We start from the raw sequence: 27,271 nt of genomic DNA, 5'->3' as shown, positions 1-27,271 counted from the left end.
AGCTTTATTAATTCCAATTGGTGATTACTGTCATAAGCATGAGCTGCAGCTACATGTTTGATAAATATTAATATTGGATCAGATTTGTATTAGCACATAATATTAAAGCACCCGACTTAAAAGACATAAAAAAACAAGATTGCAGCATTCTCAAAATAACCTTGCGTGCATCTTTATTTCCATTCCATACGATGAGCATACTTACAGTCTGGAGAAAGGTCCACATATGGCATATGTCATATTTTTTAATCATTATGTTAGTAACATACAGTATGTTCAGCTTTGACCAATCAGCAAGCAAAATGAATGCAGCACGCCATGATGCTAACACCCCAAAACAACTACACACACACACAATCACAAACACTCATATCAACAACAGTTCAAGCACGCATACACACACACTCACACATACACACACAAAACACAAAGTGCCACAATAAAATGAGAAGAAGAGCACTCATTCCATCATAATGTCACTGTGACACAGAAAAGGCTTGTGGGAACGCAGGACATATGATAGAAACAAGGGAGCAGGATGACTGACCACGCGGTAAGATGGATGGCTTGCCTGAATCTTCACAAAAGAAAGAATAAACCTATCTTCATGTTCAAATTACATTTGTATTTCCATTACATTTGTGCGCAACTATATTTACATTTATATGACATTCAGATTTAGATTCAGGTTTCACTCCAAAAGCTAAGTATTTAATGATGAGTGAGATTCAAGCTGGAGACTCACCATCAAATACCTAATATCAAAAAAGGTTTTCTTCACCAAACATTAACACAGTGGCATGAAAAAGTTTGCACACCCTCTGGCTTTTACATTTATCTTTTTGTATGTAAAAAAAAAGAAAATTTAAGTTTATCTATATTAAATTTTTGAAAATGATGCTCTTTAAACTCAAAGTGAAACCAAATATCAACAGTATGTATATAAAAAAAATAATATCAATGCCAAAATAATGAAATGCAAAAGTATGGGCACCTTCTATATAACTACAGTGGGGCAAAAAAGTATTTAGTCAGCCCCTGATTGTGCAAGTTCTCCTACGTAGAAAGATGAGAGAGGTCTGTAATTTTCATCGTAGGTACACTTCAACTATGAGAGACAAGATGAGAAAAAAAAAAAAAAATCCAGGAAATCACATTGTAGGATTTTTAAAGATTTATTTGTAAATTATGGTGGAAAATAAGTAGTTGGTCAATAACAAAAGTTCAACTCAATACTTTGTAACATAACCTTTGTTGGCAATGACAGAAGTCAAACGTTTCCTGTAAGTCTTTACCAGGTTTCCACACACTGTAGCTGGTATTTTGGCCCATTCCTCCATGCAGATCTCCTCTAGAGCAGTGATGTATTAGGGCTGTCACTGGGCAACACGGACTTTCAACTCCCTCCACAAATTTTCTATGGGGTTGAGGTCTGGAGATTGGCTAGGCCACTCCAGGACCTTGAAATGCTTTTTACGGAGCCACTCCTTCGTTGCCCGAGCGGTGTGTTTGGGATCATTGTCATGCTGGAAGACCCAGCCACGTTGCACCTTCAATGCTCTCACTGATGGAAGGAGGTTTTGGCTTAAAATCTTACGATACATGGCCACGTTCATTCTTCCCTTAACACGGATCAGTCGTCCTGTCCCCTTTGCAGAAAAACAGCCCCAAAGCATGATGTTTCCACCCGCATGCTTCACAGTAGGTATGGTGTTCTTGGAATGCAACTCAGCATTCTTCTACCTCCAAACATGACGAGTTGAGTTTTTACACCAAAATGTTCTATTTTGGTTTCAGCTGACCACATGATATTCTTCTGGATCATCCATATGCTCTCTGGCAAACTTTAGACGGGCCTGGACATTTTGTTCATCGTTCTCATGATCATTTTGACCCCACAGGATGAGATCTTGCGTGGAGCCCCAGATCAAGGGAGATTATCAATGGTCTTGTGTGTCTTCCATTTTCTTACAATTGCTCCCACAGTTGATTTATTCAAACCAACCTGCTTGTAGATTCACTCTTCCCAGCCTGGTGCAGGTCTACAATTTTCTTCCTGGTGTCCTTCCACAGCTCTTTGGTCTTGGCCATGGTTGAGTTTGGAGTCTGACTGTTTGAGGCTGTGGACAAGTGTCTTTTATACAGATAACGAGTTCAAACAGGTGCCATTAATACAGGTAGCAGGTGGAGGACAGAAGAGCTTCTTAAAGAAGTTACAGGTCTGTGAGAGCCAGAAATCTTGCTTGTTTGTGGGTGGCCAAATACTTATTTTCCACCATAATTTACAAATAAATTCTTTAAAAATCCTACAATGTGATTTCCTGGATTTTTTTTCTCATTTTGTCTCTCATAGTCTCTCATACCTATGTACACTTCAACTATGAGACCTCTCTCATCTTTCTAAGTAGAAGAACTTGCACAATCAGTGGCTGACTAAATCCTTTTTTACCACACTGTGAATAATCACTTTACCATTCAGTTTTTTTAGAAAGGTCTGGGGATGGGTCATGAACATTTGCATGTCATTCAATCTGTCTTGGTTTTCACTTACATCAATTATTAGGAAATATAAACATTATGGTCATGTATGATGACTCTGTCTTGAGTAGTAAGTTCTGAAAAACTGAGTGATCGCGCAAGTGAGGGAAGCCTCCAAGACTCTGATGGATGAATGGAGAAGCTTTGCATAGCGTTTTTTTTTTTCTACTATGCAAGCATCCATCCCTCGACACACACCCCCTTCCCCCCAAAAAACACTGCCTCTCACCCAATGACCGCTGACATAAGCCCCAACCACCTATGACACTGAACTGGACAAATAAGATTCAGAAAACAAACAAATAATTTAAAAATAAATAAATAAATGCAGTGATCATACTGCGTCTGCACATTGGCTCGTTTGTAGCCCCCACCCGCCCCGCTTCCCGGCCGGGAATCTGCCCACATCTTTTTTTAATAAAAGTTGGTTAAACCCCCAACCAAAATAATTTTTTTAAAGTTGAAATTAATTTAGTGACCCCCAAAAGATAATAAGAAGCAAAAAATTAACAAATTGTCACAAGATTTTTCTTCTCGCTTACGCGTCTTAGTTGCGACGATGTCTTCCACGAGTTCCATATCCACAATAACGTTTGTTTTCGATGGGGGAATTACAAAAAATTTATTATTTTACCCATGCATGCAATGTTTGTTTTTTAAATAAACCAGTAGAAGTCGCATGACCATGAAGACAATTTGAGAGTTTGTAGTACAAGAGTTTCGCACAAGGCGGAAAGGATCTGGCATCATCTGGCACTAAATGGTTGAGTTATTTTTTTATTTAACCAGACATTTTTTTGAAATATATGGAGGGATGAGCATTCTGACAAATGTATCATTGTCCGTGCATTCACCCACCTCCACTTCAGGCAGAAATGCGGATACAGTATTTGTAGCGTATTCTAGATCTGTACTCATTTTCCCAATTGTTTCCAATGCCTGTCCAGTACCACACATTTATTTTTGATCAATGTCACTTTGTTGCTATGAAACATTATTTCCTGTTGCTATAATTTTTAAACAATGAAACATGGCGAGGGGACTGTGGTGGGAAAGCGATTTGTGTGCTTGTTTCCGCAGCAGAACATTCCCAGTTGAAGATCACTCCTGACCACTGTTCGTGTAATATAGAGTTGCGTCAGGCAGGGCATTCGACGTACAATTTGTGCCAAATCAACATGAAGATCCATCTCAGATCTGTTGTGGTGACCCAGAGTGAAAAAAGGGAGAAGCTGAATAGACTTACTTTACAGATGCTTGGTTGTTTGCTTTTTTTTTTTTTTTTTTTTAATTCTGTAAGCCAATTAGAAAAACCGTTTAATGCTTAAAGACAAGTCCTTTTGGCCTCCAGTTCTCAAACAGGGAGCTGGAAAAGTTTTATATATATATTCAAGATGCTTTTTGGGGAGTTTAATCTCTGAAATTAGCATTAATGAATTAGTATCTGTCATAGATTATTTTTTTGTATGCCATGAAATTCTGTTGACGGCACCTTTAATATTAACAGACCAACACGTATAAACTTTTCCCCATTCGTAAAATAAAAGGGGGGGGGGGGCGACTCGCAGGAGGCATCTATTTGATTAACTCAGCCCAAGGAACAACATCCCCGTAATGTCTTGCAGTGTGCTGGTAGATTTAGAACTGCTCATTACAGAGTTGGACTGATCACAGATGAGATGGAGCAAAGACACACGAGTTTCATCTCCACATGGGAATTCATGAATCATCGGACTCGTGTGTTGAAAGAAATGAATGATCTTTAAAAACTTCAAGTGAATTCAATATAAACAGAATAATGAAATAAAATTTCTGCTCAAAACTACTGAATAAAAATGCAATGTTGACTTTGAGGAGTGGGAGGGGCAGAGCTGTAGGAGCATGGGGTGGGTGTTGTATGCAGATGCAAAAACAATATTTACATGCACACTTCTAAAGATGTAGTCATAGGGAGAATATTCACCATATTTTGTACTGGCTTGTATTCACTTCTTACAGCTATAGCCTGGTAATCTGGCTTCCCTGTCAGCAGACTAATGGTATGCTGGTTGGCCCTCTGCCTTGGAAGAAAAGTGATAGAGAGACTTGGCAAAAAGTGTGAAAGAGCAGAGCGGAAAGGAAAAAGACTGAGGCAGGGAATGGGGGGGGAAGGGTCAAAGCTAGAAAGTCGAAATCATTTCAGATACACACTCATAACTGTATCTTTCATTGGCATTTGCTTTTGAGTGGAGTAGGGGTTCTCTGAAGAGCAAAAGTGGACATTTCTCAATCGTAGCTTCTCCTGAACTTGCTTCTTTGACATGGTGAATCCTAACCCACCACCTAATGCCTGGCATTTACTTCAAAAAGATGCAGATTCAGCTGTGTGCGTGGCCCACCACTGGCGTGCCGAGGAGCACATCGTTTATTGAGTCTTTCAAAAAGATTCATGCATTCACTTAGAATCTTTCCATTGTAGTCATCTTATTCTTTAGACTTAATTGTTGAGCAAGAGACCATTAGTGTGACTCTGACAGCCATCTGTCCAGAAATTGCTCTATGTGTGCTGAAGCAAATGGAACCAAACATGGCGGGCTTTCCTGCCCGCTTCAGCAGTAACTGTCCATGTGCTGATCCGAGTGCAGTAAAAACTAGCTTTAGCCCTAGGGCCCTCATCAAAGCATGTTTAAGGATGTCTCAATATCTTCTCTAATTGAAAACTCAGAAAATATCTGTACTTGTTTAGATTTAATAACCTGGAATATTAGTGTTATCTGTAATTAACACAATGTGAACAGGCAAACACAGAGCAAGGAGACACACACTGATTTCTTTTCTTCAGTTTTAAAAATCACACCGTAAGGCAATGATGTGTTAGAAGAAAAGATGAAAAACGTCAAAGCTTGGCCTTAATTATTTGTGATCACAAAGACAAATATACATTTTTCACATATGACATTATTAGCAATAAAGAACTTGCCTTCTTCTTTTGTGGTGGGTTGCTGGTGTGAGGAGGTGTGCTGCTGTCGAGGTAGCCTGCTCCATAATGAGGCTCACCATAAGGTGACATGGAGCCAGGGCCTGCATCCCCCAACAGTCCTTGTCCACTTACAGAGCTGTGGAAAGACTCTGCTGGGGAGAAGCCTCCTTCCGACTGGGAAAGGCGCCGGTCGGTGGTTACCGGGTTCCCCAGGTTTGCATTGAGAGGTGAACAGGTGTATATGAGGTTAAACTCTGTCCTAAATGCCTGCTCCCTGTTTTGGGAGGTTAGGTCAGAGGTGGGACAGTTAACTGCACTGAGGGAGTTGGCTAGTGGACACTGTGTCTCATGGCCTGATGGCCCTCCAGACTGCAAAAACTCTTCCGAGGTCGCAGCTACGGGGCTCTCCAAGCTGGAAGGGAGAGAAATGTCTGGAAAATGGGACCGATGGATATCAAAATCTGTCTGAAGACATGGCTGAGGGTGGAATCAAAACAGACAGAGACAGAAATGAAAACATGATATAGATATAGATATGAACATAAAGGTGCCCTGACACTTGCACGCACATCATCGTGACGATCCCACCCGCTGTGTTCCCAGATGGATGCCATGCTTTGTTCCACTGGCTGCCACACGTTGCACACTGGACGCTGCATATATAAAATGATTTCGTAGCAGTTTAATCTTTTCTCTTTGAGTTGGCTGTTGAAAACGCCTCTAATCGCTTCCAGAATCACAGCGGACTGTTCTAGCTGGAGGTTTTAGTCAGCATGTGCGCTGAACGAGGTGAAGAAAGCATTTGGAGCAGTCTAAAAAAGCAATTATTTGTCATGTTTATATTGTAATAGCTTGATAAAACAGTTGTACCGTATGTTCTTTCCTTCTTGTGTGCAGCTGTAAAAGTATGTTTATGATAGATTTAACATCTCGTTATAATTGTCCAGACGAGCTCTGATGTGGTGTGCTGACGCAATCACTCACACTGTTCACTTCTTTACTTGACTTGATGAGCTGTGCATGCCATCTCACGCACCATCAAGCATCAACGTGCATCAGCACGTACTGTTGGCGAGTAGATCGTGCAGTGTTCACAGCCATTTCACGTTTGTTGCATGACTGATGAATAAGAGATTTTTTGAACATTTCAAAATTCTCTTTGCGCACTTGCATGCGGCGGCGCACATCTCATATTCAGTCTACATTGGATCACAGCAAGTTTACTCACCAGTACGACACACTGTGTACGGTGCATGAATCAAAGTCGTGCAAGTGTCAGGGGGCCTTAACAATGCTCATTTCACATTTGAAATTATCTGCTAGTGAAAGATGAAGACATACCTCTGGAGATATGGACTCTGGCCGGTGGACAGGAGATGCCTCAGGAGATGATATGTTCTAGAAGTTAAATCAAAGGCGTTTATGAAATATAGTATAAAATCTACATTTTCATAAATAGTGACTATAAAAACAATGCCAACACCAGTAGGGTAACCAACGTGCACGCTCTGTTTGTTTGACAAAAGTCAGAACCAAAAGTGCTTGATCTTTCAATGTGCTTCATCAAAATGGGTAGACAGCATTAGCTGTGGTATGCACGGTGTGAGTCTAATGCACAGCACGCTGGTGGTTTTACCTCAAATTGCAGCGGCGTGTTGCAGCGGCTAGTGGGTAGTGAGGGCATGGGTGAGTACGCCAGGCCGTTGGGCAGCAGGGAGCTGCAGGAGGTGCTGAGAAGCTGACGGAGGGGGTCTTCTGGGAGTGGTGGGGTGATGGGTGATAGAGGGTGAAGTAGGTGGTCCAAGGGTGCTTGTGTTGCCTCAACCATATACTTGGAGCGGCGCTTCTTGAAAGGTGCATTGAGTTCTGTGAAATAAAGCAACACACAAAATTCAGGCAGGGTGAATGATTAAAAATAAATAAAATTACTCAAAAAATAAAAAGTACAGTGCATTCTCAGATGGAAGAAGATATCCTGAAAATGAAAAGGTAAGTATAACTGGATCAAAAGAATGAAATACATACGTCTGTTAAAGTGTTTGATAAAATACCACGTATTTTGTCTAAGACCAGTCATTCTAAGCTTCACAGGTGCACTTATTAGAATTTGTATCATGTAGATGATGAAATTTTAAATAAAAAATATAGAATACAGTGATTTTGATTAAATATCACGATTTTAAAATCAAATTTGATTATTTTTCCTGATTGAAGCATTTGATGTATGTGGACCTTCAGAAATTTGAAAACTTGATACTTTTTTCTTTTTTTTTTTTTTTTACAGTTTCTGGTTATGACAAAAAATGTACCTGACAACCTTGAAAAGAAAATGTGAATTGTTATTTCGTTTTGTCCTTCACTGAGTTCCATTCAATTAGGACTGACATATTCTCGAGAATTACTCTCAACAAAACAACAAACAAAGATTCTGATCGGCTTTGGAAAATTCCAAAACATTGTAATGAATGTGGCACCTAAATGGAGGTGGTGTTCACATACCAGTGGACAGGGGGTTGGGGGTGGATCGGCTGCTGGTACTTTGCAGAGAGGTGGTGGACTCTGTGCCGTCCTCCAAACTGGCTGAACAGCTCTCATCCTCTACTTGCTTGATCCACCTCTACATGACAACACAACATTAATGTTAGGATTCAACTCTCAGACTACAACACACATTTAGAGTTCAATAAGTGAATTCATAACAAGAAGCATTTTCAATGTACCTGTGCATGTCAGCGGTATGGCTTTTGGCCCTGTGTGTCCGTCTGTCCAACCGTGTATGAACAAAATAACTTAAGCTAAGATCAAATTTAGACCACACTTGGTGGAATTAATAAGTTCGGGATTTAGAATGGCTATTCCGAGGAATTGGATAAAGACACACCTTTAGTTAATACGAAACACAAATACACAACTGAGCAACGGCCCAGTTTTTTTCCTCCTTATTCCAGGTGAGACACCTTTGACATTGTCTCTGGTTCAGGAGTGGCTTGACATGGGGAGTCACTTGCAGCCCATTTCCAAGACACGTCTGTACGTGGTGGCTCTTGATACACTGACTCGGTCTTCTAAAGGCTGTGGTCATCCCATAAAACTTAGCATCTTTTCCTTCCACAATTTTCCGTTCCAGTCAACTTTCCATGAATATTCTCTGATCCAATCTGTGAACAGCCAGCCTTTTCAGCAATGACCTTCTGTCATTTACCCTCCTTATGGAGGGTGTCAGTGAGCGTCTTCTGGACAACTGTCAAGTCAGTAGTCCTCCCCGTGGTTGTGGTTGCATGTACTGAACCAGGCTGAGAGATTCATGGTATTTATACTGCATAAAGAGAGACTTATTCAAGGTTGAAGTGAATTTTTTGGCGTTGTCGTCCTAAAACAAAAATGCTTAAAACATTTTACTTTACATGACTGTAGAATATATAAAATTTTCACTTTCTGAAATGGTTAAAAATATATTAAACTTTTTACACATTTTTTTTTATATACTTGCATATTAAGAGTGAAAATGAGAACTCAACAGTACTGCGTGCCACGTCACTGACCTTTTTGTAGCAGCCATAAGTGCCATCTACTTGGAGAGGGCGGGGTCGGCGTCTTTCAGGGTTGAAGGGTGAGCCAAAGCGGACGTAGTGTCTGGGTGTGGTGCAGATGAGTGATGAGTGGGAGAGGCCTGGCAACATATTGAGGGTAGTGGCCAGCACCGTGGGGTCAGTGGTTATCCGAAGTGGGCGCTCAGCAGCCACCTCAAAGTGAGCTTTGTCCCCTCCAGGGGCTTTGTCATTCAACCACTCTGTCACCAAGTACTACATATACAGAGAAAGACAATTTGCATGGGATTAAAGTGACCATAAACATGACTGCATGGAAATCATACTGTGATCTGTGAGTGACCAAAATGTCTTCGCGGCAGGAATGTTCCAGCACTGAACACTGTAATCACTCAAACATACAGAGCTGTGGGGGGAAAAGCAAATTAAAAAACAGCAAATCTTTGAATTCTTACATATTTTATTTTTAATGACATCTAATTAAAAACAATTACCAAGCTGAAACTGCTATCGAGATGAAGTTATCATCATCATCATCGATATTATAATAGCCAAGTGGCCTCTGTGTGCATGTATGCGTGCGTGCGTATGGCTTCGATCACGGAGAAACTGGAGACAGCCGATATTTTCTGTTTGGTATGCTTATGTATTTTGGGTCAAGAATTAATGCTGTAAAAAAGGAAAGTTGATAGGACTAACATTTTTGGAGAAATGAGGGATAATAGCTAACAACAGTGAACAATAGATTTTGCACTGCAATGCACCATGGGAGTTCGTGGTTTTTTTGGGTTTTAAATGTTATTGTTGTTCATGTTAGATTCACAGTGTTGTTAGTGTTATTGATTAATTGTGTTTCTGTAATTCAATTGGTTTAGTCAGTTCAGTTAAGTGTCATGTTGCCGTTACCATGAGTAAGAAAGCTAGTGTGTTTGACGTCTTCCACCACACTCTCTTGTTTGTGGGTGTGTAAGAATAAAAGCAAGCGTGTATGCGTGTATGCAGTTTTGACCACTGACAAACTGGGGACAGCTGACATTTGCCGTTTGGATGCTTATGTATTTTGGGTAAAATATGAACGCTACCCAAAGGAAACATTGATAGGACTAATATTTTTGGAGAAACTACGGGTATTTGCAAACAACACTGAACAATGGGTGTTGATATTTACATTCTGGACTCGCATGCCAACCCAGCAGGGGGCAGTAAATCATCTAGATATTAAAAGTGTGCGTGGGTGCGTGATTTTATTTAGTAAGTTCAATGTAAGTACATTATAACTGTAGATACGCTAAAAACACATGAATGACAAAAGAAAGTGAAAACATTTTTTTTCATTGTAGACCATTTAAAAATCAAATGACAAAACAGAAGTAATAATAAAATTAAATAATAATAATAATGCTGTGTATATGATAACAAGAACCAAATCAATTTATAAGTACATTAAGACAGTAAAATAACAAAAAAATTACGTAATTAACAGGAAATAAAAGGGTTGCATTCTTATAGAAACTGTTGAGGTGTAAGGTTTTAAAAACATTCCGGAATCACATGCCATTCCAACTTATTATAGAAACTTTGCACAATTTATTACCACCCTTGAAAAATCGCACAATGTAAACCAGTGGTGTGATACTTGGTCCTCAAGTCGGACTTAACCTACATATTTTACATCTCTCCCTGCTGTGACAAAAGATGACTGATGATCTCTGTCAGGGGTGCTCAGCCAATCAAGTACTAACAGACACCTGAATGAGCTGACCAGCTTGTGGCAGAATGTCGAAGAAAACATTGAGGTTAAGTTGTACTTGACGACCAGGTTTGGAAACCACGAATGTATGGTGCATCCAGAAAGTATTCACAGCGCTGCACTTTTTCCACAATTTATCTTATTCCAAAATGGATAAAATTCATTTTTTCCACTCAAACTTCTACACACAATATCCCATAATGACAATGTGAAAAATGTTTTTATGAGATTTTTGCAAATATATTAAAGAGAAAAAACTAAAATCACATGTACATAAGTATTCACAGCCTTTATTGTGCAGCAGATAAGTCAAACAATCTTACAAATGGTGATACAAGCACAAAAGTCACCACAAATACTCCTGAAGGTCCCCTGACATGAGCATGACTTTTGATTCACGTACTTGCACGCCCGTCGTTGTGACGATCCCACCCACGGTGTTCCCAGCTGGATATCGTTCTTTGTTCCACCACCTGCCACGTGCTCTGCTCTGAGTATATAAAATAATTATTTTGTGTCGGATGAATCATTTTCTCTGCAAATTGGCCGTTGAAAAGGTGTAATTTGGACTATCTATGACTGAATCTTCAGGAGTTATGGGGTAACAACAGCAAAAATGGTGACAAAGGTCAGTTTTAGTTTGTACAGGGGTCAAAAGTTAAAGTTGCTCCAATTTTGGTAAAAAGTGATGCAAATTATTGGTTGAGCTAATAGGATTAATGAATGGAATAGCTTTGACTGTGTTGAATGCTTGGTCTCCAAAGAAAAGGAGAAACAAGGTCAACGTCCATTGGATTCTATGACATGTGACATATGTTACCCTGTAACATGATAACTAAACATGATACATGGTCCACACTATTCCTTTTTAAAACCCTGTTAGCTCAACTAATAATTTGCATTTTTTTTTTTTTTTTTTTTTTTACCAAAATTGGAGCAACTTTAACTTTTGACCCCTGTACAAAGTGAAACTGACCTTTGTCGACATTTTTGCCCCATAACTCCTGAACATTCAGTCATAGTGGATAGTCCAAACTATACCTTTTTGGAATCATTATGATCAGACAAATAATGTAGTGTAGTTTTCAATCTGATTGGAGCATTTTAAATTTTGACCCCTGTGTAATTCTTCAATTGACCCCTACCTGGCTGCCTATTGAAAATTCAAGTGGCTAGTCTTTTTTTTTGTTCCAAAAGTCTAAGGAGTGTTTGTGCTGAATTTGATGCTTATATCACCATTTGCAAGATTTTGCTCTAAATATTCTTAGCTGCTGGGCTATTGCCGTGAAGCTCAAAATTGGTCATCCTTGAGATGTTTCCACAGCTTAGAGGTCCCAATAAGCACAGTGGCCTCCATCATCCATAAATGGAGGAAGTTTGGATCCACCAGGGCTCTTCTGAGAGCTGGCCGCCCGTCTAAACTGAGTGATCTGGGAGAAAGGCCTTAATCAGGGAGGTGACCAAGAACCCGATGGTCACCTTCAGCATTCCTCTGTGAAGAGAGGAGAACCTTCCAATAGGACAAGCATCTCTGCAATAATCCACCAAACAGGACTGTACAGTAGAGTGGCCAGACAGAAGTTACTTCTTAGCGAAAACAGCGAGAAACAAAATTCTCTGGTCTGATGAGACAAAGACTGAACTCTTTGGCGTGAATGCCAGGTGTCATGTTTGGAGGAAACCAGGCACCATCCCTACAATGAAGCATGGTGGTGGCAGCATCATGATGTGGGGATGTTTTTCAGCCACAGGAACTAGAAGACTAGTCAGGATTGAGGGAAAGATGAATGCAGCAATGTACAAAGACATCCTGGATGAAAACCTGCTCCAGAGTGCTCTTGACCTCAGACTGGGGTGACAGTTCATCTTTCAGCAGGACAATGACCCTAAGCACACAGCCAAGATATCAAAGGAGTGACGTCAGGACAACTCTGTGAATGTCCTTGAGTGACCCAGCCAGAGCCCAGACCTGAATCTGTCTGAACATCTCTGGAGAGATCTGAAAATGGCAGTGCACCGACACTCGCCACTCAACCTGATAGAGATTGAGAGGTGCAAAGAAGAATGGGCAAAACTGCCCAAAGATAAGTGCGCCAAGCCTGTGGCATCATATTCAAGAAAACCAGAGGCTGTGATTGTTGCCAAAGATGCATCAACAAAGTATTGAGGAGAAAGGTGTGAATACTTTGTAACATGTGATTTCTTAGTTTTTTTTTTTATTAAAAAAAAAAAAAAAAAAAAAAAAAAAAACTCATGTTGTCATTGTGGGGTGTTGTAAATAGAATTTTGAGGGAAAAATGAATTTACTCCAAGGCTGTCACATAAAATGTGGAAAAAGTGAAGCACTGAACACTTTTTGGATGCACTGTAGACATCCTCATAAAAAAAAATAAAAAAATATATGTGTGCGTGTGTGGGGGGGGTGCGCTCATGTGCAGTAATGGAGTAGACGCATTCCGCTGAGGCTCTGTGCCTCTGTGCCAATTTTACAGCTTTTTCTGCTACATGAACTCTGTGTGCATGTGTGCGTATGGCTTCGATGACCGAGACACTGGGGAAAGCTGACATTTGCCGTTTGGTATGCTCATGTATTTTGTGTCAAGGATAAATCCTGCAAAAACAGGAAGTTGATAGGACTAATACTTGTGGAGAAATTAGCGATATTAGCTAACAACAGTGAACAATGGACACTGTGCTGCAATGCAACATGGGAGTTCAGGATTTTGGGGTTTTAAGTGTTACTGTGGTTCATAAAAGTTTAACAATGTTGTTAGTGCTTTTGATGGGTGTTTTTGTAGTTCAACAGGTTTAGCCAGTTTAGTTAAGTGGCATGTTGCCATTAATATGACTGAGAACTGTTATACGTCTGATGTCTCCCACCACCGTCTGTTTTGGGTCTATAAAAACAGAAGCACCTGTTTGCAGCAGAATGCAGAAAAGGCAAAAAGTTCTGTGTGCGTGCGTGTGTAACTTCAATCACGGACAAACTAGGAAGAGTTGACATTTGCCATTTGAAATGCTTATATATTTTGCGTCAAGGATGAACGCTGCCAAAACAGAATTTTGATAGAACTAATAGTTTTGGAGAAATTAGCAATATTATCTAACAGTGACCAATGGACACTGATAATTACATTTTGGAGTCACACGCCATTCCAGCAGGGGCAGTAGATCATCTATATATTTTGTGCATGTGTGATTATTTGGCAAGTTCAGTATAAGTGCACAATATAAATGTAAATACTTAAAAAAAATTACATGGATGCACAAGAAAGTGAAAACACTTATTTAGTAGATAGAATAAATAGATGTAATCATAAAATAATAATTATTTTATGATTACTTCTATTTTGTCATTTGATCAGTATTATTATAATAACACTGATAATGATAATATAGGTGAACCCCGTTAACTTGCGCATGTGTAAGTCCTAAGTCAGATTTATTCACGGACAAGTTGTGGACCCCAAAAATTTAGACTACCTATTAAAGTCAATTTTGATTTGAACATTTTTGGGAACGATTGTCAGTGTGGACAATGATTTCTTCGTCCTCCTTGGCTGCTGCAGGCAGCAATGAGGGCAGACAATTCTGTGTGGAAGATTCCTGGCGATTTGAAATTTTTACATGCATCCAAAAACTTAAAATCGTCAGGAATCTTCCACACTGACGAAGCCCTCACCAGTGACTTGCAAGCAGCCAGAGGGGGAAAAAAGATTTTGAACCCACTCCAGACAGGGTTGGTAAAGAAATCAACTTTTTTTTTTTTTTTTTATAAAAAGTCTTTTTTTTTTGTATTTAAATAGACCTTTATTGATTTAAATGAGCATTTTTCATTTTTATTTATTTCACTCTAAATGAGACTATACAAATAATATCATTAGTTAAAATCTATGTTGACATGTTAAAACAAAGATGCACATACAACATGTACAACATTATTCCATGCTAAATATAATGACTACAACGAACATTCCATTATCTGAATGGAAATTCTCAGTTTGGAAAATGTTACTGTTCAACATTTGAAAGCATTTTAGTCCTATTTGGTACTTATGTAGCCATATGCAACGTACAGGCTGCAACTTTCAAGCTTCTTTCTTATCATAAGAAGCAGTGACAGACAAAGCATCCATTCATGCATGACTGAACATGGCTCTGCTGGAGATAATCCTCTAATAAGCCCACCTGTGATATTGCCAGGAAATTGCTGATTTGATATTATGAGTCATCATTTACCCAAGTAACCATAATTACCATTAATTGATGGTGATTTCATATTTTGGTGATGTTTTAAGTGCTTATTTAAAAACAAAATCATTTTTGATGATCTTTTTGATTTCTTGCAGTGATTTAAATCATACCAGCCCTGACTCCAGATGAAGAAATTATCCTCCACAATCGTCCGCACTGACAAAGCCCTCATCGCTGACCTGCAGGTAGCTGGGGGGAGGACAAAAAAAGATTCCGAACCCACTCCCGATAAAGAATTTATCATCTAGAATTTTCCGCATTGTCAAACCCCTCATCACTGACCTACAGCAATCGCAGGATGAAAAAAAAAAAATCCCGCTTCAGATGATGAAATAATCACCATTCAGGAAGGAATCACGCTTCAAATGGTCAAAACTATTATAATATGGCAAGGTAAGCCGATTAAAGTTTTTTGGTCAACTTAATAGGGAACTGTAGTCTTGTTTGAACCCCTGCATGATATCGCAGGATTTAACCACTTCCGGGGACAGCCTGCACAAACACAGCATCGCTTCTAACGGGAAAAATGGTGTATGGTTTTGTTTTCAGCTGCAATCACCGAAGCAGTTGCGAAAAGTGCAATTTTTTTTTTGGTTCCCAGTGGAGAATGGAAGACAAGTGGGAGTGGTTGTGTCGGTAAGTTTTAGCTTACACACCTTGACAGAGTAGCTGTGGTCTCCACAGATTTACTAGATAGGGTCGAGTTGTACAAAAGGCCTGCCCCGAGCGGACTGCGGCCCCGCCATCTTGGAAGGTTAAAGGGCTGCAGTGGTCTCACACTGTCAGTGGAAAATGCATGCTCTGCACGTATAATCACTGTTGATTCTCTGGCCGATTTTGCGCCATATATTTACATTTAAGACGTGAAAACTTGTGCTTAGGTCACCTGAGATATGTAGATTCGATTTCTAAAGTTAGATTTATCATAACTGTTGAGCCTTTCTTCCTATAAGGCTGCACGTCTGTCTCAATGTGCCGAAAAAGTGCTGATGTCCACGTCTTTTCACAATTCCTGTGCTAGTCAGACGACATACCGGGTCAAGACAGCGTCCAGTTTAGAAATGAACAGCACATTCCACTGTTACAGGAGTTTTTGTCATGGAAAGAGGAGCGGAATTCCGCGCGTCGCGGTGGAGCCGCATGGTGCAAAGCAACCCGTGATGAAGCCTCACAGGACATGTTGGGGCATGTCCAGCTCATGCTCAATTTCTCGGATAATCACACGACTGAAAAGCAACCGACAGCCGTCTGAAATCCACCTGAAAGCCGTCCTGTGAGACCAACACGGAGGTGGTTTTGTGCCGTGTTATGAACGGCTCCGTGGCGCATCCCTCCGCTTTTCTTTCCATGAAAAAAACTCCTGTAACAGTGGAATGTGCCGAAAAAGTGCTGATGTCCAAGCCTTCTGCCTTTTTGTGAAAGTCAGACGACGTCCCGGATCAACAAAGCCTTCACGTTGGAAATGATCTGGTTGTTTCAGCGGGGTTTGAGCCTGTCGATCGGCGCTCGGAGCGCAGTGCCCTCTCAGCAGTTGTGGGCGGTCTTTAATCCATCTGGATCACTCCTTAATCTGTGTAATCCCCATAAAATCGTCCCTGAAAGCCATATTAATTTTCCGAACGGTGCCCACCTGGAGGTCTCTCACAGTTTCTGGAAAAAAATTGATGCAGCAAAGCTCCAAATCATTCAGACATTTATTCGCAATAAAAAAACGACGAGAGGGGTGGACCAGTGCTCACACAAAGCCTGCTCACAGGCGAATGACGCAACCGACAGGCGTGAACAAACTCACGCATGCGCACGAAGGTTCAAGCTTGGCTGATGCAATCACACGTGATTCAAATCCATATCGTTTTTGAAAAAAATAAAAAAGTCGGATACTTTTCTAACAGACCTCGTAAAAGTAATTAGTTTTATCTCTAAAGATCAATAAACAGAGTTAAAAATACAAACAAAAATGAAACAAAAGAAAATCAAGCCAAACAACTGTCAAGGGATGTGGGGTGTTGCAGCAATGTCGGCCTCTCCTGGCTTTTACACAGATCTCTGAGGCACAGCCACAGTAACTACTGAATTAACAGGTTACACACACAAACACAATTGGGCAAACCTATGGAAACAGGATTACAATCGGAGCTAATTCTTAATGGCAAGCTAGAATATGGCCAGATTTTGCTGTCATTGCTGCAGTTACCATAGAATTACACAGTTAATCCATAGAAATCTTATGTATTCTAACCTTCTTGGTCTTTGGGTGGCGCATGTTGCTGCTCTTATTTATGCAGGTAAGGCCATGGCCATCGGCATCTAAGAGATGACCAGTCACACTGGTTTCCCCTTGACCCTGTTCAGCACCACTTGGACCCAGAGATCTTTCTTCATCCAGAACGGCACCATGCTCAGCTGCTGCCGGTGTCACTGATACTGTGGCAGCTGTGGCAGCTGCAGTAGCTGCAGCAGCTGCAGCTGCTTGCTGGGCAAGTGCTTGACGCTGACGGCGAGCCCGCTGCGATGAACTGGACCTACGAGAAATCCGGCTCTTAGGTCGAGCCTTAGTGGGTCGTGGTGGTTTAGAAGGAACTGCTGGGGTAGCCAGGTTGGGAGATGATGTTTTTTCTGCCTCTAAAGATGATGGATCCTGTGTGAGCAGATAATAAAAATGAAACCTTGTATACATTCATTCTTTCCCCCAAACCACCCCTGCATTCAGACAGCACAATCCTCCACCAAATACCACAGCTGAAAAAACACGTGAGAATTTTTGCTCCCAGTATAAATGATTGGTTTCTGGGTTACCTCATCCACAGAGTTGATCACATGACCAATGCCCGCATGTGTCAGTTGGTGGAGATAATAAAGCAGAAAAAACAGGTGGTTTTCTCCTACTGACCATGACATAGGTAGTGCGGCGTGTGCTGATCCCAACTGCAGTATTATGGTGTATGTTGGGGTTTCCTGCCCAATCCTCTGGTTCCGCACCCTCCTCCTTCACCTCCACTCCTCCCAGTCTCCTCCTCCTCCTTTCCAGACAGTTAAATGCCTATGTATATGGGCAGACATATGGAGAAAGTTACATGAGTTTAAGAAGCATGACTTTTGCATGTATTTATAGCAATATTTAGTATTACTGATTATATAATCATTACTGCCACTAGAATCAATCCCAAAACTTTAAAAACAGTGACGATGACTTCTACAGCAGTTTTACTAGAAAATAATTGAAAGAGCATACTCTTTTACTGGAGACGGCGATACCATTTTCATCCACCTCTCTTTCCTCTCCTTCTTCAACCTTTACCTCATCCAGCAGTCTCTCCTTCATTGCACAGATAAGTAGCAGATAAAGAAAATGTCTTACCCAGCGAGTACTATAACCAGTGTCTGCCAGTTCTGAGATTAGTAACAGAAAATACATTGTGCAGATATTCTATACCTTACAGGAAGACTTACATGTGACCTTAAAATAAATGGGGGGAGGAGCATGACTGACTCGAGACTAACATGAGTAAATAATCAACAGATGATTTCGAATGTACTTTTAGATCTGAATTAGAGGAGGATAATCTTATCTGAAAAATTCACACAAATTCTAACTTAATCTGAAGAGCAAAATGAGTAACAACAGCAAGACAGACAGGCACCCCTTGCACACATGCACCTGGATGGATGGGCAGACTATCTCGCTCTCACACACACACACACACACACACACACACACACACACACACACACACACACACACACACACACACACACACACACACACACACGACAGCACGAGAGTTGGCTTCTCAGATTATATCTACCACCAGATGTAACATTTGTCAAAAACAGTGCATGTCAAGACTGGACTTGTTCAGTCACCTCTGCATCTACTATTGCATTTGGGAATTGATCAAGAGACGCTCTTCCTCACCACTGAGGGATTGCCACAATACATTGCACCCTCTGCTGAATGAAACTGGTATGACATGTTTACCTCATTTCTATTAGCAATTGATTTTGAATCAGATTTGAATTCTATCAATTCTGGACTTTAAAAATTGGTTTTCATATTGTAAAATTAAATATTGTGGTTATCTATTTATGGATGATGGAGGCTGTACCCTTCCACAGATTTGTGCCTTGAGACAATCCTGTCTCGGAGGTCTATAGACAATTCCTTTGACTTCATGCTTGGTTTGTGCTCTGACATGCACTGTCAACTATAGGACCTTACATGTAGACAGGTGTGTGCCTTTCCAAATCATGTCCAATCAACTGAATTTACCCCAGGTGGACTCGAATTAAGCAGTAGAAACACCTCAAGGATGATCAGTTGAAACAAGATGCACCTGAGCTCAATTTTGAGTTTCATGGCAAACACTGAATAATTATGTACATGTGATTTCTTAGATTTTTTAATTTTTAATAAATTTGCAAAAATCTAAAAACATTTTTACATTGTCATTATGGGGTATTCTGTGTAGAATTTTGAGGAAAATAAATTCTATTTCATCCATTTTGGAATAAGGCTGTAACATAAAATGTGGAAAATGTGAAGCACTGAATACTAGGATGGACTGTAAATAAAAAAAACACTCATTTAAACACCCACCTCTGTGTCATTGGTTCCCTGCAGTTCTTTGGCCTCTGGGTGCTGGGTCTGGATGCTTTCGCTGGCTAGGTAGCCCTCCAACTCTTTTCGACGGGCCTTTCGTCTCCGAGTCTCAGCCCCAACCAGAGGAGAAGGTTGTGTTAGAGATGAGGGACTCAACAAACTCTCCTTGGGGCTCATGTTGTGCTTCTGCACCGGACAGTTCTGGTTGCCTTTATGGCAGGCACAGTCCACTTTGTAGTTACTGGTGTTTTGGTAAGACAGGAGATTAGAACATCAACAAAGAACAAAACACTTTCTGCAATAGCTATGAATCAAACGATAATTTTTCAAATACAGAAAAACTCATGCCTCAATCACACTAGCAAACTGCAATCTGAATTTCATTTGAACACCCACACAAGTAAGTGCACCTCGAAACTTGGTGATGACCTCCTCTTAATCCTGCAATGGCTAACGTGATGTCAGTGTGAATCATCACACCTGAAGTGCCTATGAAATGTTTTCAACTCTTCAATCAGTCAAGTGTCTTTATACTGCACAATGTACTCTTTAGTCAAAGTACCAATTAAAGAGAAATTAGAAATTAAAGAGAAAAAAAAAAATCACAAATTGTGCGCGCACACACACACACGCACAGAACAAAAATATAAATGCAACACTTTTATTTTTGCTTCCATTTTTCATGAGCTGAACTCAAAGATCTAAAACATTTTCTACATACACAAAAGACTTATTTCTCTCAAATATTGTTCAAAAATTTGTCAATCTGTGTTCGTGAACACTTCTCCTTTGCCAAGATAATCCATCCCACCTCAAGTGTGGCATATCAAGATGCTGATTAGACAGCATGATTATTGCACAGGTGTGCCTTAGGCTGGCCACAATAAAAGGCCACTCTGAAATGTTCAGTTTTATCACAGAGCACAAAGCCACATGTCACAAGTATTGAGGGAGCGTGCAATTAGCATGCTGACAGCAGGAATGTCCACTAGAGCTGTTGCCCGTGAATTGAATCTTCATTTCTCTACCATAAGCCGTCTCCAAAGGCATTTCAAAGAATTTGGCAGTACATCCAACCGGTCTCACAACTGCAGACCATGTGTAACCACACCAGCCCAGGACCTCCACATCCAGCATGTTCACCTCCAAGAGACCAGCGACCCGGACAGCTGCTACAACAATCGGCTTGCAGAACCAAAGTATTTCTGCACAAACTGTCAGAAACTGTCTCAGGGAAGCTCATCTGCATGGTCATCGTCCTCATCGGAGTATCAACCTGATTGGCGTAACCGACTTGAGTGGGCAAATGCTCACTTTTGATGGTGTCTGGCACGCTGGAGAGGAGTTCTCTTCGCGGATGAATCCCAACTTACACTGTTCAGGGCAGATGGCAGACAGCGTGTGTGGCTTCATGTGGGTAAGCGGTTTGCTGATGTCAACGTTGTGGATTGAGTGTAGTTATGGTATGGGCAGGCATATGTTATGGATAACAGGTGCATTTTACTGATGGCATTTTGAATGCATAGAGTTAATGTGACGAGATCCTGAGGTCCACTGCTGTGCAATTCATCCACAACCATCACCTCATGTTGCAGTATGGTAATGCAGGGCCCCATGATGCAAGGAGCTGTACACAATTCCTGGAAGCTGAAAACATCCCAGTTCTTGCATGGCCAGCATACTCACTGGACATTTCACCCAATGAACATGTTTGGGATGCTCTGGATTGGCATATATGACAACATGTTCCAGTTCCTGTCAATATCCAGCAACGTTGCACAGCCACTGAAGAGGGGTGGACCAACATTCCACAGGCCACAATCAACAACCGGATCAACAATATGCGAAGGAGATGTGTTGCACTGCGTGAGGCAAATGATGGTCACATCAGATACTGACTGGTTTTCTGACACCCCGCCCCTCCAATCAAGCAAAACTCCACATTTCAGAGTGGCCTTTTATTGTGGCCAGCCTAAGCCACACCTGTGTAATAATAATGCTGTCTAATCAGCATCTTGATATCCCACATTTGTGAGTTGGGATGGATTATCTTGGCAAAGGAGAAGTTTTAGTTGACTGTAGTATAAACACTCATGTCTGGATAGTCAAAGGCATGATTGTCATTATTGTGACAAAGTACACAGCTCCAGTAGTTTCATGTGTTTTGCTGTGTTCATGTTATGTTCTACGCTAACAAGACAAAGAACTTTGAATCACAACAACAGTATCAACTGATGACTGAAGTCTTCAGACATTGTGGACAAACTAACTGGATAACAACCAGTGGCAGTAAAATGTGCAAATTTTCATGTCTTGCTTTGATTACAATCATGATTATTCTTCAGCCAGGATTACGCTATACACTGCAAGCGGCAGAATGAGTGAAGACAACAGAAAATCCATACACTTTACAGCCATCGGTTCTGTGCACGTGATTATTTCGCAGTTGCTATCCAGTTACAAGTTTTGGTGTGTGTGTTTTTTTTTTTTTTTAATTTTTCAATTGTTAACTCTGTTTTTGCTGAAGTACCTGTCGCGCCTTCACCAGGAATGAGCTCATGAAGTTCTGGGAAATGACTCAGACACACCTTTTCCTACCTTTCTTTTTATATGCGTAAAAATATTGTGGTCAAAGGTGCCTTCACCTTTGCAAAACGCTGGAGGAGAGGGAAGTGCACCAGCATGCTTTTACATCTCTGCCAGTGAGGATTTTGCACACGTCTGCGAGGAATATTTGTCTCTAACATCTGCTCACTGTGCAACAAACTGGATCAACTTCAGTTACTGGTAGGGAAAAACACATTTTTCCTTATCTTCAGCCCTGTGTTTCATGGAAACATGGCTGTGTGCTTCGATACCGGACTCTGCACTTCAGCTGGTGGGCTTTCAACTCCTCAGAGCGGATTGCAACACTGAACTTTCTGGGAAGATGAAGGGTGGAGGAATCTGTTTTTACAAGAACACTGGCTGGTGTACTGATGTTACAGAGATCCAGAAGGACTGCTTTAATGACCTGGAATCCTTCTTTATATACTGTAAACCTTTCTACTACCCCCATGAGTTCTTCTCATTCATCCTCATCAGCGTTGGGATTAAGGCTGCAGTTAGAGGGTGGGGCTATGGCATTGTTTCACAAAAGTTGTGTATTGGCTGTACACATGAAAACTCAAAGGTGGCATTTTGAGATTTATCCATAGTGGGACCCATTTTCAAACATAGGTCCAAAAATGGTGGTTCTGTGTGGCTGAAATGCAGATGCCATACAAAACACTTAAACTCATCTCCATGTGCACCAGCCCTAAGTACAGGTTTAGTAAAGTGGTGAGAGAAGCTAAACCACTGTACTTTGAGAAACTTTGTCACCGGTCGTCAGCCAACAACTCTGCTTCTGTTTGGAAGGGGCTCATGCAGATTACTAATTGCAAACCTACAGCCCACAACTCCATCAATGACCTGCACCTGGCTAGCAACCTGAAGCCCCAGTCACATTAAGGAAATGTATGAGGAACTGATTCTATGCGTTCATGTTCATTTTTGTCAGACAAAAGTAATTTTCCCATCCACAAAATGCGCACCTTGCCAGCTGATGTCAGCCAAGTCTGTCTGAAGGTTTTGGCATCTTCAAAAATTTGAGTGGGATCAGGCAGAGAACTTTGCTGCTGCTTGCACTTTTTTTTTTGCCATCTTGTCTTCTGCATGTCTGTTCATTCTGGCGTTCTGACTGGTTCAAAGTCCAGCAATTCTATTTCTTCCTTCAATTTCTTCCATGTCTGGAGGAAATAGACAGCATGCTCTCTTTTTCTGCCTTTTGCTCTATCTCTCGCAGCAAGTTGTGAGGAAATATGACTTCATGCTTCCAGAGCATCAAACTCTATTTGTCTATGAGCTGGGAAAATATTCCTGCTCAGCGTAGAACTCTGGAAATGTGGCATCTTTTGTGCATGAGCACCCCAACTCCACAGGAGACTCGCGAGACCAGCTGAATTTCTTCCAGCTTCACCTCCCCCACCTCCGCAACAACACTGGATCTCCAAGCCCATATACCGATGAGGGCCCCCTCTTCTCACACTACTTTGATGGTCCACTCCATCCAACAAAGAGAGATTAAAAGGAGCTTCAAAAAGCAAAACCCCCATAAAATACCCAGACCTGGCTCTGTCTCTCAAACCACCCTGAAGCACTTTGCAGAGATATGCCATGAACCAGTCTGTTTCAAAGCCTGTAGGATCATCCTCAACCCCAAGAAACCCAGAGCAGCAGGTCACTGTGTTACTGGACCCCTGGAGTTCACCAACAGAACCAACAGGTCTGTAGATGATGCAATCAATTTAGGCCTGCACTTCACACTACAGCATGTAGACTCCTCGGGACCCTACGCCATAATCCTGTTTGTGGACTGAGGACACTGAGGCAGTTCAGAGTTCTCCCCAGACAATTCATCAACCTTCATCAAAGGCCAGGGTTCTAGCTAGCGTTATAACAGAGTAGCAGCTTGTTACGCTGCTGCCTGAAAAAATTACGCTGCAATTTGGCCGTTACGTTGTTTTTGAGGGTGTGTAGCAGGAAAATCAATTTCTTTACATTGACCGAGGACCCGGTGCTTCTAATTCAAAAGCAGCGAGTCCACAATTTTTCTTCAACCTCCATCAAAGCCATTTAAATATGTCAATCATGACTCAACTTTCTTTTAAAGTTACGAACCAGGACTCTTGTCTATCGTCCACCATTTCCCACCGGACAGTTTTTATTTGTTCGTCATTAATGTGCCTTTTTTGTGGGTCAGCCCCACGACGTGGTTCTCTGGCGTGGACTGGACCATTAATGTCTTGACACATTCTTGAGTGTTGGACTTTCATCATGCATAGAATTTGAGACAGCTTACCACAGTCCACAACAGCTTCACAAATTATGAGAAGATATTTTCTTTACTTCTCCATGAAGAGATTGCTCACTCTGATACGATATAATCCTACTTAGTAGAATCAAGATAATAACATGGTTCAAATCCAGCAGCCTCTAATTTAACTAAATATCTGGTTTTCATTGTTTTCCAAGCTCATCCTGAAGTTTTTTTTCTTTCCTGAATGTTTACTCCGTTATAAAAATCTACTGCATGTGCCATGCTAAACTGAAGAGAAAGTTTCTGTGGTACATTCAGCAATGCTTCAAAGGTGTTTTCACTGGGACTATTTTGCCATGTCTGTTGTGATGTCATGCACCCTCACTAATATCATTGAGCAGTCTTGAAATCCCTTGCTGCACTCACTCACTCTGTGGAGCCCACAGTGATGTACTTAAATGGGTGGAGGGGTTGGGGAGCCCTGAAGTACGTTTAGATTACTTCACTGCCACTGGAAATAATAATGCTGTGAGATTACAAAACACTGCAATTAATATGGTCTGATATTTGACCAAACAAATACTACTTTGACAACAGCATGTGTTTTAATCTGATCCATCTACATTTTTAGACCTAATATTAAACCAGTCATCATCGCTGTATGAATGGAGGCATTTGCACCTGGGTGTAATATGGTTTACATGTTATGGATCAATGCTTTGTAATGGGTAGCACTAGAGAGTTTCTGGTTGAAAGAGAGACTGATAGTAGCATAAGGAACAACACTCACCAGCTATTAAACTTGTAGTCAAATCCAATGGTAACCTCAGCATCCTTAGTGATCTGACTGATGGCATAAATACACAGATGGATCATGCCCTCTGCAATCATATGTCGGACCTGACAAAAAAACAAAAATTGATGTTACCTTATTTAAACAAAAAGATGCACAGACACAACCCTGAGAAGAGTAAACCAACACTAAAGACACATACATACACTTTTAATGACAGAACTTTATGTGACAAGCTGGAGCACAAAGAAGTACAAATAAAGTGATGAAACCACAGCAAAAAACAGCAGAAGGGTTTGACAAGAATTTCTGCATTTGGCACAGTCTCATGTTACAGCTCTAATATTAGAAATATATTCATATTAGAAAAGCCAAAGTGAGTTTACAAACCAAAAATGGAAAATGATTTGCTGGGAGACGAGAGATGATTTGTGGCAATGTGCCCTCTTGTGGTGTAAAGCTTAATCCCCCCCAGAGAAAGATGTCAATCAATCAATCAATCAACATTCATTTATGCAGCCCTTTACAGTAGCCAGACGGTGTCCAAAGTGCTTCACAGTAAAATTAAAGAGTCACAAAAATAAAACAAACGTACAATAAAGTTCAAACCGCATATAAGAACAAAACATATCACAGCACCACTATGCATTAAAAGCCAGTTTAAATAAATAAATCTTAATCTTTGATTTAAAAAGTGCTAGGTGAGGAATACCATGTAAATCAGGAGGTAGCTTGTTCCACACTCTGGGGCTAGCTACCGCAAAAGTAAGATCACCCCAGAGTTTGTATTTTGACCTCAGAACATCTAAGCAAAGCTGACCAGCCACCCGTAATGTCCTACTGCAAGTGCAGAGAGTTAAAATTTCAGACAGGTAGGAAGGTGCAAAGCTGTTAATAGCCTTAAAAACAAAGATTAAAATTATAAAATCAATTCTAAAATGAACTGAAAGCCAGTGGAGTGAGTACAGCTGTAATATGCTCACATCTGGAAAAGTTCCTTAAAAGACGTGCAGCAACATTTTGCACAAGTTGGAGTTGTGCAAGAGACGACTGGTTAGCACCAGTATAAACTGCATTACAATAATCAAGTCTGATGAAAGCATGAATGGCCGTCTCAAAATCATGTCTACTGAGAAAGTGCTTTACTTTAGCCAGAAGATGCAGCTGGAAAAAAAACTTTCTTTGACAACAGAGTTTGTCTTTTGATCGAACCTCAAACAGCTGTCAAATATCATTCTCAAATTCTTGACAACTGGTTTTACTTAATTAGCCAGAACACCAAAGTTTCATGGCACCGCATTTGGCATGCCAGAAAATCCAATGGTCTCTGTTTTACCATCATTCAGGTAAACAAAGTTTTGGAACAGCCACTTCTTTGCATCATGAATTCAATTACATAATAACAACAAAGCATTGCTCTCATTAACCCTCATAAGCAGATAGATTTGCAGATCATCTGCATAACCATGAAAGGACAGGTTGTGCTGGGCTATAATTGACCCCAATGGCAAAATGTACAATGAAAACAGATTACAGCCAAGAATAGAACCCTGTGGCACTCCACAACACAGGAGCAACTGATGAGGAGAGATCACCAATCTCAATAGAAAACCTCTTTTCAGTACCATCATTGCAGATGTTCTAACTGGGAAACAAGCACTGTGTGATCCACAGTGTCAAAGGCTGCTGTAAGATCCAACAGCACCAGCACAGCAGGATTCCCTGCATCCATAGACAGAGTGATGTACTTATGTACTTTTAAAAGTGATGACTCAGTGCTGTGTTGTGATGAAAGTTAACTTATCAGTTAGAAGATTAGCGGTTATCGACGCTAACTTTCTGGTTAGCGGCACCCACCACCGCTCACAGTGAGTAAATCTGCTTACTATGGTAACTGATTGTTGGATTAACTTGTTACCACAAATGTCTGCAGGACAAATCGCACTGTCTTTGACCACTGTGGTGCAAATGTTTCCCCTTTCTGCTACA

The 27,271-nt window shown here is 40.8% G+C and overlaps 1 protein-coding gene across 5 annotated transcripts in view; it reads right to left on the bottom strand.

Moving 5' to 3' along the window:
* setd5 (SET domain containing 5) overlaps positions 1–27,271 on the bottom strand; it is a 149,683-nt gene that overhangs the window by 14,322 nt on the left and 108,090 nt on the right. For 3 of the 5 annotated variants that reach the window (XM_034167330.1, XM_034167331.1, XM_034167332.1), the window contains exons 11-21: positions 25,280–25,389; positions 19,647–19,890; positions 18,282–18,365; positions 17,940–18,089; positions 17,289–17,687; positions 9,040–9,300; positions 7,997–8,114; positions 7,134–7,363; positions 6,839–6,895; positions 5,498–5,974; positions 4,502–4,594 (exon numbers count right to left, since the gene is read on the bottom strand). In XM_034167330.1, the coding sequence (XP_034023221.1) occupies positions 4,502–4,594; positions 5,498–5,974; positions 6,839–6,895; positions 7,134–7,363; positions 7,997–8,114; positions 9,040–9,300; positions 17,289–17,687; positions 17,940–18,089; positions 18,282–18,365; positions 19,647–19,890; positions 25,280–25,389 (2,223 nt within the window). The remainder of the gene's footprint in view (positions 1–4,501; positions 4,595–5,497; positions 5,975–6,838; positions 6,896–7,133; positions 7,364–7,996; positions 8,115–9,039; positions 9,301–17,288; positions 17,688–17,939; positions 18,090–18,281; positions 18,366–19,646; positions 19,891–25,279; positions 25,390–27,271) is intronic. The other 2 variants (XM_034167333.1, XM_034167335.1) reach the window with 1 other exon arrangement.

Source organism: Thalassophryne amazonica, chromosome 3, assembly GCF_902500255.1.
Source record: "Thalassophryne amazonica chromosome 3, fThaAma1.1, whole genome shotgun sequence".
NCBI classification, from domain to species: Eukaryota; Metazoa; Chordata; class Actinopteri; order Batrachoidiformes; family Batrachoididae; genus Thalassophryne; species Thalassophryne amazonica.
The sequence above is the reverse complement of the archived record's forward strand: the minus strand, read 5'-3'. Positions and strand labels throughout refer to the sequence as shown.